The 18243-nt window shown below is 43.1% G+C and overlaps 2 protein-coding genes across 2 annotated transcripts in view; both read left to right on the plus strand.

Moving 5' to 3' along the window:
• The window catches only part of LOC141230947 (uncharacterized), a 577913-nt gene that overhangs the window by 248433 nt on the left and 311237 nt on the right, over positions 1–18243 (plus strand). The gene's annotated exons all lie outside the window — the stretch shown is intronic.
• The window catches only part of LOC141230953 (uncharacterized), a 34861-nt gene extending 16618 nt beyond the window's left edge, over positions 1–18243 (plus strand). The window contains exons 2-7 of the mRNA XM_073667654.1: positions 10739–10858; positions 10988–11164; positions 11239–11362; positions 11446–11543; positions 11740–11830; positions 16043–18243. Coding sequence (XP_073523755.1) covers positions 10790–10858; positions 10988–11164; positions 11239–11362; positions 11446–11543; positions 11740–11830; positions 16043–17067 — 1584 coding nt within the window. The 5' untranslated portion in view covers positions 10739–10789 and the 3' untranslated portion in view covers positions 17068–18243. The remainder of the gene's footprint in view (positions 1–10738; positions 10859–10987; positions 11165–11238; positions 11363–11445; positions 11544–11739; positions 11831–16042) is intronic.

The following is an 18243-nucleotide window of genomic DNA, read 5'->3' on the forward strand; positions in this document are numbered from 1 at the left end:
GCGATATGCAATCCAAAACCATTATACGCTCCGGCGTGGAACGCATGCTTCCAGACATGCGCATTCGCAGATAGGAGACCGTGATGCACTCCGGCATGGAACGCACATGTCCGGTATGTTTGAGCTTTCTTTTTGCCCTTTGTTTTGTGCTGAATTGTGGGGAATACTTGAGAATTTATTTTTGTTCCATCTGTCTTTAGTTGATCCCACTGATGCATCAGATAAGTCCTCAGAGAATTTTAATTAGAGGAACCCATGGACACATTAGGATTTGTGAAGCTGACCTCCGCTCTCCTCTATTTCTTTAGAATTTATTGTGTGATCTGTATTTCAAAACAGAAGCTCTTGGTTTGTTTCATTTCCATGTGTAAATTGAATTTGACTCGTAGTCTTTAATATCTCTTTCAAACTTAGTTTTTTTGATGTCTGAGATCCATCCTCCAGACTTTGTAAATTCTTTTGCATATTTTGTTCGAGTTTTGCATCCCAAAAGTCTTCTACACTAGGCGGAAAACTTTCACTGAGTTTTTTTCAAGAAACAAATATCAAACGCAACGTGACTTGTTTATCCTATAAGGCTGTGTGCCCACTATGCGTTTTTTAAGCGTTTCCGTAGCGGCAGTTCCGCTGCAGAAGCGCTTAAAAAACGCTTGGTAGAAGGTCTGCCATGTTCCCCAAAGATAATCCGCATGTGCTGTGCACATGCTGCGAAAATTTCCGCTGCGGATTATCATTGCGGAAAAATCCGCAGCACTATCAATTATTTTGCGGAATCGCTTCGTTTTTGCCACCATTGACTTGCATTGGAACACAAGACATCCGCATCACTGCATCTGCAGATGCGGATACCATGCGGTTCAATGTGCGGATGGTACCCGGGTTTGGAGAAGAGGAGACTCTTCTCCGGACACGGGTACCATAGTACCTGTAAAAAAAAAAGAATAAAATAAAAAATATACATTATACTTACCTTCTCATGGCCCTTGGTCTCCATAGCAATCCGTCTTGGCTTGCCGGCAGCTCGCAATGGTCTTAAAAGGACTTACCATGACGTCATTTAGTCATGTGACGGGTCGCGTGACCCGTCACATGACTAAATGACGTCATGGCAGGTCCTTTAAGTCCACCGCGAGCTACTGGCAAGCCAGGACGCATCGGATAAAGACACCGGGGGCCATCAGAAGGTAAGTATAATATTTATTTTTTACCATTCTTTCGGTCACACTATATATGCCGGTTGCATGGATTTGTATACAGTGCTGGCCAAAAGTATTGGCACCCCTGCAATTCTGTCAGATAATACTCAGTTTCTTCCTGAAAATGATTGCAATCACAAATTCTTTGGTATTATTCTCTTCATTTAATTTGCTTGCAAGGAATAAACACAAAAGAGAATGAAGCAAAAATCAAATCATTGATCATTTCACACAAAACTCAAAAAATGGGCCAGACAAAAGTATTGACACCCTCAGCCTAATACTTGGTTGCACAACCTTTAGCTAATTAGCTGCGAACAACTGCTTCCGGTAACCATCAATGAGTTTCTTACAATGCTCTGTTGGAATTGTAGACCATTCTTCTTTGGCAAACTGCTCCAGGTCCCTGATATTTGAAGGGTGCCTTCTCCAAACTGCCATTTTGAGATCTCTCCACAGGTGTTCTATGGGATTTAGGTCTGGACTCACTGCTGGCCACCTTAGAAGTCTCCAGTGCTTTCTCTCAAACCATTTTATAGTGCTTTTGGAAGTGTGTTTTGGGTCATTGTCCTGCTGGAAGACCCATGACCTCTGAGGGAGACCCCGCTTTCTCACACTGGGCCCTACCTTATGCTGCAAAATTTGTTGGTAGTCTTCAGACTTCATAATGCCATGCACACGGTCAAGCAGTCCAGTGCCAGAGGCAGCAAAGCAACCCCAAAACATCAGGGAACCTCCGCCATGTTTGACTGTAGGGACCGTGTTCTTTTCTTTGAATGCCTCTTTTTTTTTCCCTGTACACTCTATGTTGATGCTTTTTCCCAAAAAGCTCTACTTTTGTCTCATCTGACCAGAGAACATTCTTCCAAAATGTTTTAGGCTTTCTCAGGTAAGTTTTGGCAAACTCCAGCCTGGCTTTTTTATGTCTTGGGGTAAGAAGTGGGGTCTTCCTGGGTATCCTACGATACAGTCCCTTTTCATTCAGACGTCGACGGATAGTACGGGTTGACACTGTTGTACCCTCGGACTGCAGGGCAGCTTGAACTTGTTTGGATGTTAGTCGAGGTTCTTTATCCACCATCCGCACAATCTTGCGTTGAAATCTCTCATAAATTTTTCTTTTCTGTCCACATCTAGGGAGGTTAGTCACAGTGCCATGGGCTTTAAACTTCTTGATGACACTGCGCATGGAAGACACAGGAACATTCAGGTCTTTGGAGATGGACTTGTAGCCTTGAGATTGCTCATGCTTCCTCATAATTTGGTTTTTCAAGTCCTCAGACAGTTCTTTGGTCTTCTTTCTTTTCTCCATGCTCAATGTGGTACACACAAGGACACAGGACAGAGGTTGAGTCAACTTTAACCCATGTTAACTGGCTGCAAGTGTGAGTTAGTTATTGCCAACACTTGTTAGGTGCCACAGGTAATTTACAGTTGCTGTTAATTACACGAATTAGAGAAGCATCACATGATTTTTCAAAGGGTGCCAATACTTTTGTCCACCCCCTTTTTTAGGTTTGGTGTGGAATTATATCCAATTTGGCTTTAGGACAATTCTTTTTGTGTTTTTTTTCATTGAAGACAAATTAAATGAAGAGAATAATACCAAAGAATTTGTGATTGCAATCATTTTCAGGAAGAAACTGAGTATTATCTGACAGAATTGCAGGGGTGCCAATACTTTTGGCCAGCACTGTAGTGTGACCAAGTTGTCAAGCACTTTCCAAGTGATGCTAAAATCGCTTGGAAAGCACTTGACAACCCGCATGCGGAAATGCATGCAATAATGCTTCACTTCCGCTTGTCCCTGGCAGGAAAAACACATGTAAAATCCGCATGCGTTTTTCCTGCCAGGAAGATGCAGAAACGCTTAGGAAAAATCTGGAGCTTTTCTGCATCGTGGGCACATAGCCAAAGGGTATGTGCCCACAATGCAGAAATGAAGCAGAAAATTTCTGCATGGTCTTGGCAGTCAAAAACACTTGCTGATTTTACATGTGTTTTTGCAGCGTTTTTACTTGCGGATTTGACTTGCGTCTTTCAAGTGCGTTGGGACCTCAAATCCGCATGCAGAAATGCACAAATAATGGACATGCTGCTGATTTGCCCGCAAGGAAAATCCACTGTGGAAAATTCCGCAGCATGGGCACAGAACATGCAGATTTTCAGTGGGGATCATGGGGCACGGATTACCAAGCGTTTTGCAAGCATTTACGCTGCGGTTAATCCGCATCAAAAACGCTTGAAAAACACATAGTGGGCACACAGCCTAAGGATTTTTTTAAATGTGGACATACGTCCTGTAAAGCATGCAACTATGTTAATAAAGCCGACACATTTGAAGAAAACCTAACGGGACAGCAATTTGCAATACACAATTTCATCAATTGTAACACTATAGGGGTCATCTATTTAATAGAGTGTATAGAGAGTTACCTGCAATATGTGGGATGGACGTCAGATCCGCTATAAACATGTATTAGAAGACATTTATCTGACGCAATCAATCCCACAGCATTAAACAGGTCTGTGGTTTCAAGACGCTTTTCACAAAAACATAAAGGGGATATCAGATCCTTCAGATATTAGGAATAGAAAAGGTTTATAAACCATTAAGAGGTGGAGATATGAAAAGAAAAATCTTAAATAGAAAGTCATATTGGATATTTAAATTACACACTAGAGCCCCACAGGGAATGGACATCAGACAGGATTAATATTACAGTACAATTAATTGTATTTGTCTTTGACTTCCAGTGATTTTATTGAATGTCTCATGCATGAGTTGTATGTGTGTATTGTAGAGATCTGAGATTGTGGGTTGTAAGTAATCACCTAGGCAGGTTAACGATGCAACAATATTTTATTAATCACAGCCATGGAAAATGCAGCAATTCCAGGTAAATGGCCCAAAATACAGTTCTCTCAGTCCTTAAGTTCTCAACCTGGGATCAGTAGTTCCCCTGGCTTTGTATCAGGTGATGCTCACTGTCTCCCATCTTTTGGTTAGCCCACAGATTTCGTATCTCCAGCCAGTATAGTCTGTAGCCACAATCCATGATCCTCTAGACGACAGATGAAAGCACAGGTATCCAGTAGCCGCAGTCCTTCAATAGAGGTTAAATCCAAATGACATATCCACAACTGAAGCACGTTTATCCACTTTAGTTGATAACAAATCTTCAACACTCCATAAGCCATCCATCCACCAGCTCCAGAGCCACAGATCCTAACCCTCTTACATCCTTCCACCAACTCCCAAAGCTAAAACATGTCTCTCCTCTCCTTCTCTGGGGTCAGCCCCTTCCCAGCTCGGAAGTGATGACACCCTTTCCCTTAAGCATTTACTGTTCGCTAAAGCAATGATGAATATTCTAGAAGCCTTCATTTGAGACTGCTTGTAAGACCCCCTGTGGTGACAGCTACACTGTGTCTACAGTCTACACTCTCCTAATGAGATTATTGGCTGTTGGAACAATGGACTCTTGAGATAAAGATGAGATTAGTGGAATGCTGAACATTTTACAAATGACTCTTAAGGCCCCGTCACACTAAAGCCCCCGTCTCACATAGCGATATCGCTAGCGAGATCGCTGCTGTGTCACGGTTTTGGTGACTCACCAGCGACCTCACCAGCGATGTCGCTGTGTGTGACACTTTGCAACGATCAGGCCCCTGCTGTGAGGTCGCTGATCGTTGCAAAGTGTCCTGGACCATTTTTTGGTCGTTGGCCTCCCGCTGGCCAGCACACATCGCTGTGTGTGACCAGCGGGACCAACGATCTGGCTGGTAACTATGGTAAACATCGGGTTACTAGGGGCACGCGCGCACTTAGTAACCCGCTGTTTACCATGGATACCACTCTGCTACGGTGCGCGGAGGCTCCCGCGCACCGTAGCAGAGTGGTATCCATGGTAAACAGCGGGTTACTAGAGGCACACGCGGACTTAGTAACCCGATGTTTACCATAGTTACCAGCCTGCTCCTGCTTGCAGCAGGCTGGTAATGGGAGCAGGACATCGTGGAACGATTCTTTCCACGATATCGCTGCTCCCCTGATCGCTGGTGATTCTGCCTGTTTGACAGCTCACCAGCGATGTATTAGCGATGCAGCAACGATCCCTGACAGGTCATATCGTTGTCGGGATCGCTGCTGCATCGCTTAGTGTGACGGGGCCCTTAGCGACGCTGCAACGATCCCGACAACGATACGACCTGTCAGGGATCGTTGCTGAGTCGCTATGTGGTCGCTGGTGAGCTGTCAAACAGGCAGGCTCACCAACGATCAGGGCAGCAGCGACATCGTGGAAAAAATCATTCCACAATGCCCTGCTCCTGGTTACCAGCCTGCTGAAGCAGGACCAGGCTGGTAACTATGGTAAGCATCGGGCTACTAGGGGCACACGCGCTCCTAGTAACCCGTTGTTTATCATGGTTACCACTCTGCTACAGTGAGCGGGAGGTTACCGCTCATTTTAGCAGGCTCGTAACCATGATAAACAGCTTGTTACTAGGTGCGCATGTGCCCCTAGTAACCCGATGTTTACCATAGTTACCAGCCTGATCGCTGCTCCCGCTGGTCACACACAGCGATGTGTGCTGACCAGCGGGAGGGCAACGACCAAAAAATGGTCCAGGACACTTTGCAGCGATCAGCGACCTCACAGCAGGGGCCTGATCGTTGCAAAGTCTCACACATAGCGACATCGCTGGTGAGGTCGCTGTTGCGTCACCAAAACCGTGACACAGCAGCGATCTCGGTATGTGAGACGGGGGCTTTACATACTGACAAGTATGCAGAACTATATAAAACATAACAAGTAAATCACTAATAACACACTATAATAATATTGACGAAAATGGTCGTCCGTTCTGGAAAAATATCATAATCTTTAGTAGGTGGGCAGCTCCTTACATGTTTTACCATTTTCTTCCATACAATACAGGGTTAAATTGTCTGAGAAGTACTCTGTAATCAACAGAAACTCAGGCGTTCCAAAGGGAAAAATATAAAAGTATCACAGAGACCCACATGTTACAAATCAGGAATAAGCATTGGTTTCCTATGTCGGCACTTGGTGGTATGCCATCACAACAGTTTTTATGAATTTGCAAAAAATGTGAGGTTTTAACAATATAGACAATGCTGGAGAATCCATCTCTCCTCCTTTCTCTACTTGAACCTTGAAATGTCCCTGTGACGATACAGAGTAAAATCTTAATAAGCCATACGAGTAGATTTGTTAAGTCAAGAGAAATACACTATCGTGTTGTGTTGACTTAGGCTATGTGCCCACGATGCAGAAATGAAGCAGAAAATTTCTGCATCTCCCTGGCTGAAAAAACGCATGCAGATTGTGCATGCGTTTTTCCTGCAGAATACATGCGGATCCTCATGCGGATTCACATGCGTTTCCGCATGCAGATTGACAAGCGCTTTCCAGGCGATAGCATCACTTGGAAAGTGCTTGTGACAACTAGGTCACACTGTATAAATCCATGCAAACAGCATGGATTTATACAGTGTGAACCGTAAAAATTAAAACAAATAAAGCTATACTCACCCCCGATGCCCCAGCGTGGCTGCAGCGCTCGTTCCTCTCTGCTTCCTGGATGCCGGCATATCGCGAGACAGAGCGGTGAAGGGCCTGCAGTCACATGACTGTGACGTCACCGCAGGTCCTCAAGCGATGCCGGCATTCAGAGAGAAGCCTTCGGAAAGGTGAATATAAACTTTATTTGTTATTTTATTCTTTTTTTACAGGTAGAATGGTACCCAGGTCTGGATGAGAGTCTTCTCTCCTCCAGAACTGGGTACCATCCGCACATAGAGACGCATAGAAGCCGCTTGTAAAAATGTACAGTCGCGGTTTCTATGCTTCTCAATGCAAGTCAATGGCGGGAGTTCCGCTGCGCTTCCGCAAAATTAAATGACATGCTGCGGATTTTTGTACGCAGCATAAACGCTGCGGAAAAATCCGCAGCATGTGCATAGAACATGCGGAATCCCCTTGGGGACCATGGGGTGCGGATTACCAAGCGTTTATGCTGCGGAAATTCCGCAGCATAAACGCTTGAAAAACGCAACGTGGGCACCCAGCCTTACAAATGTATTTGTATTTCTCTTGCTGATCAATAAGGTCATAGTATTTGTATAACCCTGAATGCTGAATTCTATTCGTATGGAAACAATCATGTTTACTATGCTAACGACAAATTGTACTAAGTCAGCTGAAAGTTTATTTACAACAACCCCTGTGATACCAACTATGTAAATAGGTTAGCTCAAACAATGATAGGTGATCCCTGCACCTTTACCTCTTTTACCTGGGCCTGATGACCTCACACAGATGTAAATATAAACAAGGATGTCTGTAGTGCTGTAGACAGAATGAGACTTGGGACAGAGAATCAAGAAACATCAGAAGGACTTTGGAAGGAGAATGGGAGACATCCTTCAGGAAAGTAGATAGATTGTATGGCATCTAAAGAGACACAGATTTGTATTCTACATGATTCTAGTCTAAGGGTATTGGCCCTGACTGAAAAGGTTCAGATCTGCTCCATTAACCATCAGAGAGACCATGGATACTTTTGGGGAGTCCAGGAGAGGACGAAAAAGTCAATTGGCCTCATGGATATGTTGTTTTGGGGTTGCTAGGAGGGACCCACCTGTCGCCTAGAACCCATGGAGACATTTGGAGTTGCCAGGAGGCACCCACCGGTCGCCTGGCCCCATGAAAACTCTCGAAGAGGCCAGGATGGGACCATCGGGTCTCCTGGTCTTGTACCCCGATGGACTGTTGGCTTCCTAAGCTTGCCGCTACCTTCTCTCTGTGGGGGCCCGCCAGAAGTGAGAGGCCACTGGTGGAGGTAGTCGGCCCTGGAAGACTTCCAAAGTCGCAGCTGTTCTGTCCCAGGTGGGTGGAGAATGAAGGGTGAGACTGTGTATGTTGTACCATCTTGGGTATTTGCTGGGACTGTTCTGTGTGTTTATTGTCCGCTTTGTGGATAATAAAGTATTGCACACTGTTTTACCCTCACCCTGTGTTTGAGTAACGTTACGCCCACGGAAGACCCCGGGTCTTCACAGTCCCTGACCAGGGCGGCTCCATGCGGTGATCTTCAGACAAGATACATTGAATAAACAGTGAGCTGACCTCCCTCTCCATTTTACCATTATATCCATGTTTTCCCTATAATGACGAATATTTATTTTTGCTAAAACTGTGATATTTTCACTTTAAAACTTTTTTTTAATCTTTTTTATAAACTTTAAACAACTCTCATTAATGCGATCATATAACACAGAAGCCTCTGATTGCTCAGGTGATGCACTGTACTACTGTAGTGCCGTGTATTATCACTGCCTGTGCAATAGTAACAGCCCCATACACATGAGATACGTGTTGGCTGAACCGTCATTTGGCAGGCGGCTATCTCTCCAGACTCCCCCATACACACATATTCCAGCTTTCCTGTGATTCGTATGACTGACTGCATCTGTAGGGAGGCCCCCAAATACATTATATAGTCGACCAAAATCAGTGCTTCCATGCAACTTTAGTCTAATGTTTATGGAGGCGTTAAAAGGTAACATATGGAATGCTGAAATTTTCTCTTTATTCATATCTTCTGCTTTTTGCATGCTTTTTCTTTTACAAGAATTGTTGGTGACAATTTTCTTTTGAAACATTTTAATATCTGCTTTTTCTTGTAATATAGGAAAGCCTAAGGCCAGAAATAAATCCCATAATACACTGTACATGTAGACTTTAGTATCAAATAATTTCTGTCTGCGGTGTTTGTGCAAACAAAACAGCTTTTATAAAATCCTCAAACTTCTGTATGTGAATCAGACATGAGATCTAACTTGATGGAAGATTACAGTTCGGGGAAGACGGGAAACATTCATATAGACAGCCGGTGGTGATGTAGTCAGTGACGGACTGTGGCCAAATATGGTTTTAGATCCGTAGTAGAAGATATTGCCTCATCATGAAGTAGTTATTTCTCTTGTGTAATGAATATCTCCTGTAGTATTGCTAATTCCAATTCCAGTGTCGGAAAATGAGACGAGAATTAGCTTTATGGAAGGTGAGTCTGAGAAACGTATTCAGCTGCAGACTCAGAGGAAGAAATTGCTTGTTGTCTGTCGCCTAAAATATAAAGGTTTTATTATTAGATGTAAAGAAAAAACTAAATACTGTAAAAAAATAAATCTCCTCATATGTTTCTGCGATGTGCCCCCTGGGCCGTGGGGTACTCGGTGCCGGGCCGGTAGATGCTGCGGGTGATGTCACAGTGGCGGTGACCCGGTCCGTGACCCAGGGCGGTCGATAAAAGGGGTATTTATAGGGGTTTTATAGTTTATTATTAGAGTTCGTGACGCCACCTGTGGAATGTTGCTAAGGGGAGCCGCTGCTGCGGAACAGTCCTCTGAAGCTGATGTTGTAGCAGCAGGGATGGTGAGACTCTCCACAGGTAGAGTTAGCTTCAGGGCAGTGTTGGTGTTATAGCTGATGTTGGGGGCTATAGTGCAGGGATTGATGGCGCAGTAATAAACACAGAGCCAGCGTGGTGCTGTCCCAGGGTCTTTTCTCACGGTTATTGCACTCCAAGTTACAACTGCAGATCATAACTTCCCACGTCGTCCTGTGTTTACTCAGTGAGGGGCTCGGGCTACCCCCAAGTAGCTCCAGAGTACTTAGCAGGCCCCCCTTCGGTGTGTTCTCTTCTCTGGCCTTTTCCCTGCACCTCACATCTAGTGACTCCAATCCGGTACCCTCGGGCCTTGGCGGGTGACATCTGTTCCGTCCCCTGGGTCCTATGTGGCTACCTACTCGGTGTGACTGATGTGGACTTGTGGCAACTGCACCTTGAAAGTACAGAAGCCTCCGGTTTCTAGTTAAGACTAGGATTCTTTTACTAGTTGATGGACCGGTTCCCTTTTGATGGCCTGACCCCTCCACCTCCTGGTAGACGCGGGCGTACGGGTGGCCTCCAGCACTGCCCGTACCCCTGGGATCCTTTCTTCTCTGTGCCTGGAGCCTCCCGCTTTCTCTCCTCTCTCCTTCTGTCCTGGGTCTCACAGGCTAGGCCCACCTCTGGAGCAGAGCACCTAAAGAGCCCCTGCTCCTTTCACTTCTCCTCTCCAACAACTCTCTACTCTAAGATGGCTTCCCTCTATATACTCCTATGGAAGTGCTCCCCTGATCTTCTTCCTCCACCTACACCCACTACTTGGTCCCCCCCTCTCTGGGTTCTCCCCACTCCAGCCAGGGGGAGGGCTCAGCAAGGATTCAGAGGCATATTGCCCCCCTTTGCTGCTTGGAGTGGTGTGTGTTGGATGCTGATGTTAGGGTCCTGAGCCGTACTCCTTCCTTACCTGAGAGTGAGGTACCACACCTCTGGTTGAGATGCAGTACCCCTGTGGCGACCGAACCCTCAGGGGCGCCACATTTCCCCTTAGTATCTCCAACAATTGTATTATTACACAGGATTTTTATGATGTTCTATCAGCTTATCTTTTTCTTATTCAGATCTCTAGAATACCGGATCCTCTCAGTGAAGATCGTGATTTATCCAGGAAAATGATGGACAAGATGGTGGAGAGGATATTCCACCTCACCCTAGAGATCCTCTTCCGGCTTACTGGAGAGGTGAGAAATTCTGATGACATCACATTACATCATTCTTATCTATGGGAATAACAGATGGACAGAACTGGAGAGGTGAGGACTCTGGAAATGTCTGTAGTGAGATTTATTTATATGTCTTTCCATAACCAGGATTACATATTAGTGAAGACCTCTAGTGAGCGCTGTCAGGTCCATGTGTCTGAGGGATGGGAAAGACCCCTGAGCCCAATCACGAGACCTCCACCTCACCCCCTGATACATGAGGACATCAATGACCAGAAGATCGTAGAACTCACCTACAAGATGATTGAGCTGCTGACTGGAGAGGTGACATTGCTGGGACATTATACCGTAACGCTATGAAGGGATTGGGGGGATGATGGTATCATTGTATGTGTCAGGTTCCTATAAGGTGTCAGGATGTCGCTGTCTACTTCTCCATGGAGGAGTGGGAATATTTAGAAAGACACAAACATCTGTACAAGGACATCATGATGGAGGTTCCACAGCCCCTCACATCTCCAGGTAATAGACAGGACTAAATACACACGGCCTATAATTATCTGTATGTAAAGAATGAATTCAGTCCCTGTATGTGTTTCCTTCAGATCTATCCAGTAAGAGGACAACACCGGAGAGATGTCCCCGTCCTCTTCTTCCACAGGACTGTAAACACGAAGATCTCAATGTTCCTCAGGATCATCAGGTAGATAGAGAGAAGATGTCATGAGATTTCCCCTATAATGTGTAGACGGCTGTAAAGGTCATATCTTCAGTTTTGTTTTAGCCATCATTATTATGTTTTATATTTGTGTTATGAGAACAGTGGAGATGGCAGGATTAGAGCTGATCATAGATGTGACTTCTCCATCTCTCTGTGACTTTTATAACATTTGTCTCAGGGTGAAGATCTGACCCATATTAATACTCCAGAGACATACGTGAGGGGTGATGAGCGTTGTAAAGAGGAGACTCCTACATATGACTACCCAGGTGAGTAGTAACCACTAAATGCAGAGAAGTCACAGATTCTTCTCAGTCTCCAGCTGTGGCTGCTTTATCGGTGGTGTAGTCCGGCCGTATCACAATCGCGTGATCACCATTTTGTCGCTAGACCACAAAATTCTTCGTCCGAAAATATTCAAATTACTTTGTGAATTGGGAAAGCCCTTTTCTATAGAACTTACAACCTGGAGGATCCACCTACCCCCTGGGATTAGTAGACGCTGACCGTTACCTGCCCTGATCTGTAAACTACAAAGCATAATGACAGCGTACGTAGAATGTGCTGACAAGTTAGAAAATCACTTGAAGAATATTATATTATATTATAATGGACCTGTAAGAGGAAACGGAGGGTAATGATGCTGTTGGCTTCCTAGATCCCTGATATCTTATTGGATGAATCTACCTTCTCTCCCTTCTGTGCTGCTGAATGTCCTCATATGGTCCCTACAAGACCAGGTCCAGTTTTTCTGGTCAAACTTCACTTTTTTTCATCGATAACATTAAATGTGCAGTGAGGCCAAGTGTGAATTTCTGTACAATAACAACAGAGTTTCCCTTTATTCTGACTTTTCAATTTCTTTTAAAACCAGCTAACTTCAAGCAGGATTGTGATAAACTATACAGAAAACATTACACCTGTGCCATGATATACAGTTATATGAAAAAGTTTGGGCACCCCTATTAATCTTAAGCTTAATGTTTTATAAAAATTTGTGTTTTTGCAACAGCTATTTCAGTTTGATATGTGTAATAACTGTTGGACACAGTAATGTTTATGCCTTCAAATGAGGTTTATTGTACTAACAGAAAATGTGCAATCTGCATTCAAACAAAATTTGACAGGTGCATAAGTATGGGCACCTCACCAGAAAAGTGACATTAATATTTAGTAGATCCTCCTTTTGCAAAAATAACAGCCTCTAGTCACTTACTGTAGCTTTTAATGAGTTCCTGGATCCTGGATGAAGGTATTTTTGACCATTCCTCTTTACAAAACAATTCCAGTTCAGTTAAGTTTGATGGTTGCCGAGCATGGACAGCCCTCTTCAAATGATCCCACAGATGTTCAATGATATTCAGGTCTGGAGACTGGGATGGCCATTCCAGAACATTGTAATTGTTCCTCTGCATGAATGCCTGAGTAGATTTGGAGCGGTGTTTTGGATCATTATCTTGCTGAAAGATCCATCCCCTGCGTAACTTCAACTTTATCACTGATTCTTGAACATTATTGTCAAGAATCTGCTGATACTGAGTGGAATCCATGCATCCCTCAACTTTTAACAAGATTCCCGGTGCCGGCATTGGCACACACAGCCCCAAAGCATGATGGACCCACCACCAAATTTTACTGTGGGTAGCAAGTGTTTTTCTTGGAATGCTGTGTTTTTTTGCCGCCATGCATAAAGCCTTTTTGTATGACCAAACAACTCAATCTTGGTTTCATCAGTCCACAGGACCTTCTTCCAAAAAGAAATTGGCTTCTCCAAATGTGCTTTTGCATACCTCAGCCGACTCTGTTTGTGGCGTGCTTGCAGAAACGGTTTCTTTCGCATCACTCTCCCATACAGCTTCTCCTTGTGCAAAGTGCATTGTATAGTTGACCGATGCACAGTGACACCATCTGCAGCAAGTTGATGCTGCTGCTCTCTGGAGGTGGTTTGAGGATTGTCCTTGACTGATCTCACCATTCTTCTTCTCTGCCTTTCTGATGTTTTTCTTGGCCTGCCACTTCTGGCCTTAACAAGAACTGTTCCTGTGTTCTTCCATTTCCTTACTATGTTCCTCACAGTGGAAACTGATAAGTGAAATCTCTGAGACAGCTTTTTGTATCCTTCCCCTGAACAACTATGTTGAATAATCTTTGTTTTCAGATCATTTGACAGTTGTTTTGAGGAGCCCATGATGCCACTCTTCAGAGGAGATTCAAACAGGAGAACAACTTGCAAGTGGCCACTTTAAGTAGCTTTTCTCATGATTGCATACACCTGGCTATGAAGTTCAAAGCTCAATGAGGTTACAAAACCAAAATAAGTGCTTTAGTACGTCAGTAAAAAGTAGGTAGGAGTATTTAAAACAAGAAAATGATAAGGGTGCCCATACTTATGCACCTGTCAAATTTTGTTTGAATGCAGATTGCACATTTTCTGTTAGTACAATAAACCTCATTTCAAGGCAGAAACATTACTGTGTCCAACAGTTATTACATATATCAAACTGAAATAGCTGTTGCAAAAACACCAATTTTTATAAAACATTAAGCTTAAGATTAATAGGGGTGCCCAAACTTTTTCATATAACTGTATCTCTAAGCTGTGCGTGGCTGATGGCTGTAATATACATTTATTCACGACTGCAGGAGATGTGTTGGCATGGCTCAATCCCTGGTTTCATGGATTCACTTCACATCATAAATAGTATTGAGCGAATTTGTTCGGCATTTCAAATTCGGGTTCATGTTCGGGTTTCCGGCTTGTTCGCGCAAAAAAATCGGATGCGCCCGAACACGAACCCGAATTTGAAATGCCAAACAAATTCGCTTAACACTAATCATAGATTCCATTATGTTTTCAAGCCTAAGAAATTCAGATAACTGCAGAATCTCTCCTGAAACGGGAGGCACTGATACTTTCTCTACTCTTCTGGTCAGAGCTCATAGTAGGTCCAATGGTCCACCATAAATGAGTGCAACTCCAGTTTAGTGTTGGATTTCTCCCCTCATACATATGTTGTTGCTGGGGATGTTACATATTTATATATTCTTTCTTTATTTCACAAGTTCACTATGATAGTTTCATTGTGGTTGGATCGGCCTCCCTCACTTATGTGAGTCTGTAACTCCCTGGTAGTCTTTCAAAAAGGTCTCCATTGCCTATTCCAAATGCCCGAGATCTAAATTTAAGACACCTCATCTCTGCACTATTATAAAAAGTTCACTTTAAATGTCTAATATTTCTTCTTGAAACTCATCTGACAGAAAATATTGTCCCTTACGATAGTTTAGATTGCCAAGAGCCACCGAGCCCCATGCTCCAATTACCCCAGAGAGGTTTCACCACTAGTTACTCATTTTTCTCTGATGGAGACTGTTGAGTTTGATCATTTCAGTAGATGTTTTATTGTCTATAGTCACAGTTTTTGACTTCAGTAATCCTCTGCTTTAACCTCTTCCCGCAGACAGTTTTATGTTTCTAATCAGGCCTCATTTTTCAAATCTGACGTGTGTCACTTTATGTGGTGATAACTTTGGAATTCTTCACAAAAAATAATAGGAAACAAATGGACCTTACAAATTATTTTCCAACTTATTTTGAATCTGACAATCCCCTATATATGGCTGTACACTACTGTCTGGGTACATGGCAGGTTAAGAAGGGAAGGAGCGACATTTAGCTATTAGGAATGCCGATTTTGCTGGAATAGTTCACAGACACAATGTATTGGGGGCGCTGGTCTTGGTCATCTGGAAGCTTAAAAGATGGCCACCACGAACAGGCTTGTCACTATCTACCCTGTTTACAGATTTCACAAATTACTTTGCTCATCATCCTTTAACCCCTCTACATGGATCTGAACTTACACAGAGACCCCTAGGCTTGGGCCACAGTGTTACCTAATGTTCTGTGGAGTGAGATGGGAAGAAGAATAGTCAGGTAGCCGGGTCAGAACCAGGTGGGCAAAGAAAATACAAAATCAGAAGACACAAGAGTAGTCAGTAAACGGGCCGAGGTCACAACAGGAAACAAATACACAAGCCGGGAGCTGATCACAGAGGACTGAACCAGAGGAGAACAAGGCTGTATCTGGCAGCTTCCGGCAATATGCTTCCAGCTTTAGTAGGGTGCGGTGCTCTCCAAATGGCTGAAGCAGGGAGCAGATTAATCCAGCTGGACAGAACACACACCCATACTGTCATACTCGATGGTACTACTGGTTCCAGCAACCCTAATCTTAGTGGCTGGACAGAGCCTGCGCCTTTAACTCCATATTTGGGAGACAGAATGAACAAACAGTTGAACACCACGCTCCACTGCTTCATCCTATGAGGTTTTCTATTAGACAGTCATTGTCCTGGTGAATAAGTGATTTTTTTTATATAACTTGCCTTTTTTACAGACAATTTAAGTAGAACTGTTCAAAAATATAAAATTCAAGTATTTTTTATTAAAAAATAATAATTGGTTTTATTCTTGGCAGATGACTGTACCAGGAGATCAGAGGGACAGCTGACATCTTCAATTTTCAAATCAGATAATTTTCAGATCCCACAGGATACAATTAAAATGAATGCCATTTCTCCAGATATACCATCATCCCTTCACAGAAAAGATCTGTCATCTGATCCTTTGATACAGGTCCTGTCTTCTGATTCATTACCGACTACTAAGGAAAATCAAAGTCACAAAATAAGCATTAAAAAACAAACTGCTCCTAAAGCAAAGAAGCCATTTTCACATTCAGAATATAGAAATAGTTTTCCTCTCAAAAAGTCTATTCTTAAACATCAAAAAATTCACACAGCGAAGAATAGATTTTCTTGCTCCAAGTGTGGGAGATGTTTTAATCAGAAAACAAGTCTTGCTAGGCACCAGAGAACTCACACAGGAGAGAAGCCATTTCCATGTTCAGAATGTGGAAAATACTTTACACAGAAATCAAGTCTTATCAACCATCAGAGAACTCACACAGGAGAGAAGCCATTTTCATGTTCAGAATGTGGGAAATGTTTTGCAAAGAAATCAACTCTTATCAACCATCAGATAACTCACACAGGAGAGAAGCCTTTTTCATGTTCAGAATGTGGGAAATGTTTTACAGAGAAATCAACTCTTACCAAACATCTGAGAATTCACACAGTGGAGAAGCCTTTTTCATGTTCAGATTGTGGGAAATGTTTTGTACAGAAATCATATCTTAATATACATCAGAGAACTCACACAGGGGACAAGCCTTTTCCATGTTCAGAATGTGGAAAATGTTTTACACAGAAATCAACTCTTATCAACCATCAGAGAACTCACACAGGAGAGAAGCCATTTTCATGTTCAGAATGTGGGAAATATTTTACAGCGAAATCAAATCTTACCAAACATCTGAGAATTCACACAGGGAAGAAGCCCTTTTCATGTTCAAAATGTGGGAAATGTTTTAACCTGAAAGAGCATTTTGATAACCACCGTAGAACCCACACTGGGGAGAATGCCGCAGCTACACCTTACTAGTCTCTGTACAGACAAGAAAGGCCCTAACTACACAACTAAAAATACCACCACAGACCTAACTCCCTAATAAGTCGTTGAGGAGTTTGTCATACCTCCTGAGGAACCAGAGGGGAGGCTGCAACACACTGTCAACAAGGGGAAAGGGAAGTATGAAGTAAAATACGAAAAACCTGAATGAGAAACCAAAATACATTCATATAGGGCAAAGAAGGCAAGCTAAGAAGAACCAAAAATAAAAGGAACAAGTATAATCTCCTAGAAACCTATCATTGTTAGAATGAAAAGGTACTGGGAGGAAAAGCAAACTTACCGGGAGGATAGTTTCACCTTTGTGGTGAAACTTATAAAATTCATCCTATATGTATATGTAAAACCTGTCCATTTATAATGACCACGGACAAGATAAAGATTCCCAACTCACATCAGGACCACAAGATCCAAGGTACTTTCAGCTGCACCACAAATAATGTAGTTACTTAATTATATGTACCAAATGTCCAACTGGGGGTCTGTATTTCGGGGAGACGAGGCAAAAACTTAAAACAAGGATGAATTCTCATCGCCACACAAAAAAAGAATAGATCTACTTGTGGCCACACTTTTTTACGGCCACAACTGCTTATCCTTTTCCGAAACTGATAGTTCTGCTTCACATCACTTGTCTTATCTATTGCATTATTCCTGTGCCCTGTTATGTATAAATATGTGACTCTTCAGATTTTGTATTATACTATGTCTGATGAAGAGACCTGAGTAGTCTTGAAAGCTTATTGACTAATGGCAAACTGAAAAGATGGTAACAACCACTGAGGACTCTCAAATTTTAAAATGTTTCTCCATACAGCAATTTTAAGATCGCTCCACAGGTGTTCAATGGGATTTAGACCCAGACTCATTGCTGGTCAGAACTCTCCAGTACTTTGTTTCCATCCATTTTCTGGGTGCTTCTTGAAGTATGTTTGGGGTCATTGTCATGCTGGAAGACCCATGACCTAGGACACAAACCCAGCTTTCTGACACTAGGCACTATATTGTGACAGAAAATCCTTTGCTAATCTTCACATTTCATGATGCCTTGCACACAGTCGGAGGCAGCAAAGCAACCCCAAACCACCTTTGAACCTCCACTATATTTGACTGTATGGGTTGTAAATTTATTGATTATGCTGTGCACTT

The sequence above is a fragment of the Phyllobates terribilis genome, unplaced genomic scaffold (assembly GCF_046119375.1).
Source record: "Phyllobates terribilis strain yellow unplaced genomic scaffold, ASM4611937v1 Scaffold_500__1_contigs__length_1315687, whole genome shotgun sequence".
Classification (NCBI taxonomy): Eukaryota; Metazoa; Chordata; class Amphibia; order Anura; family Dendrobatidae; genus Phyllobates; species Phyllobates terribilis.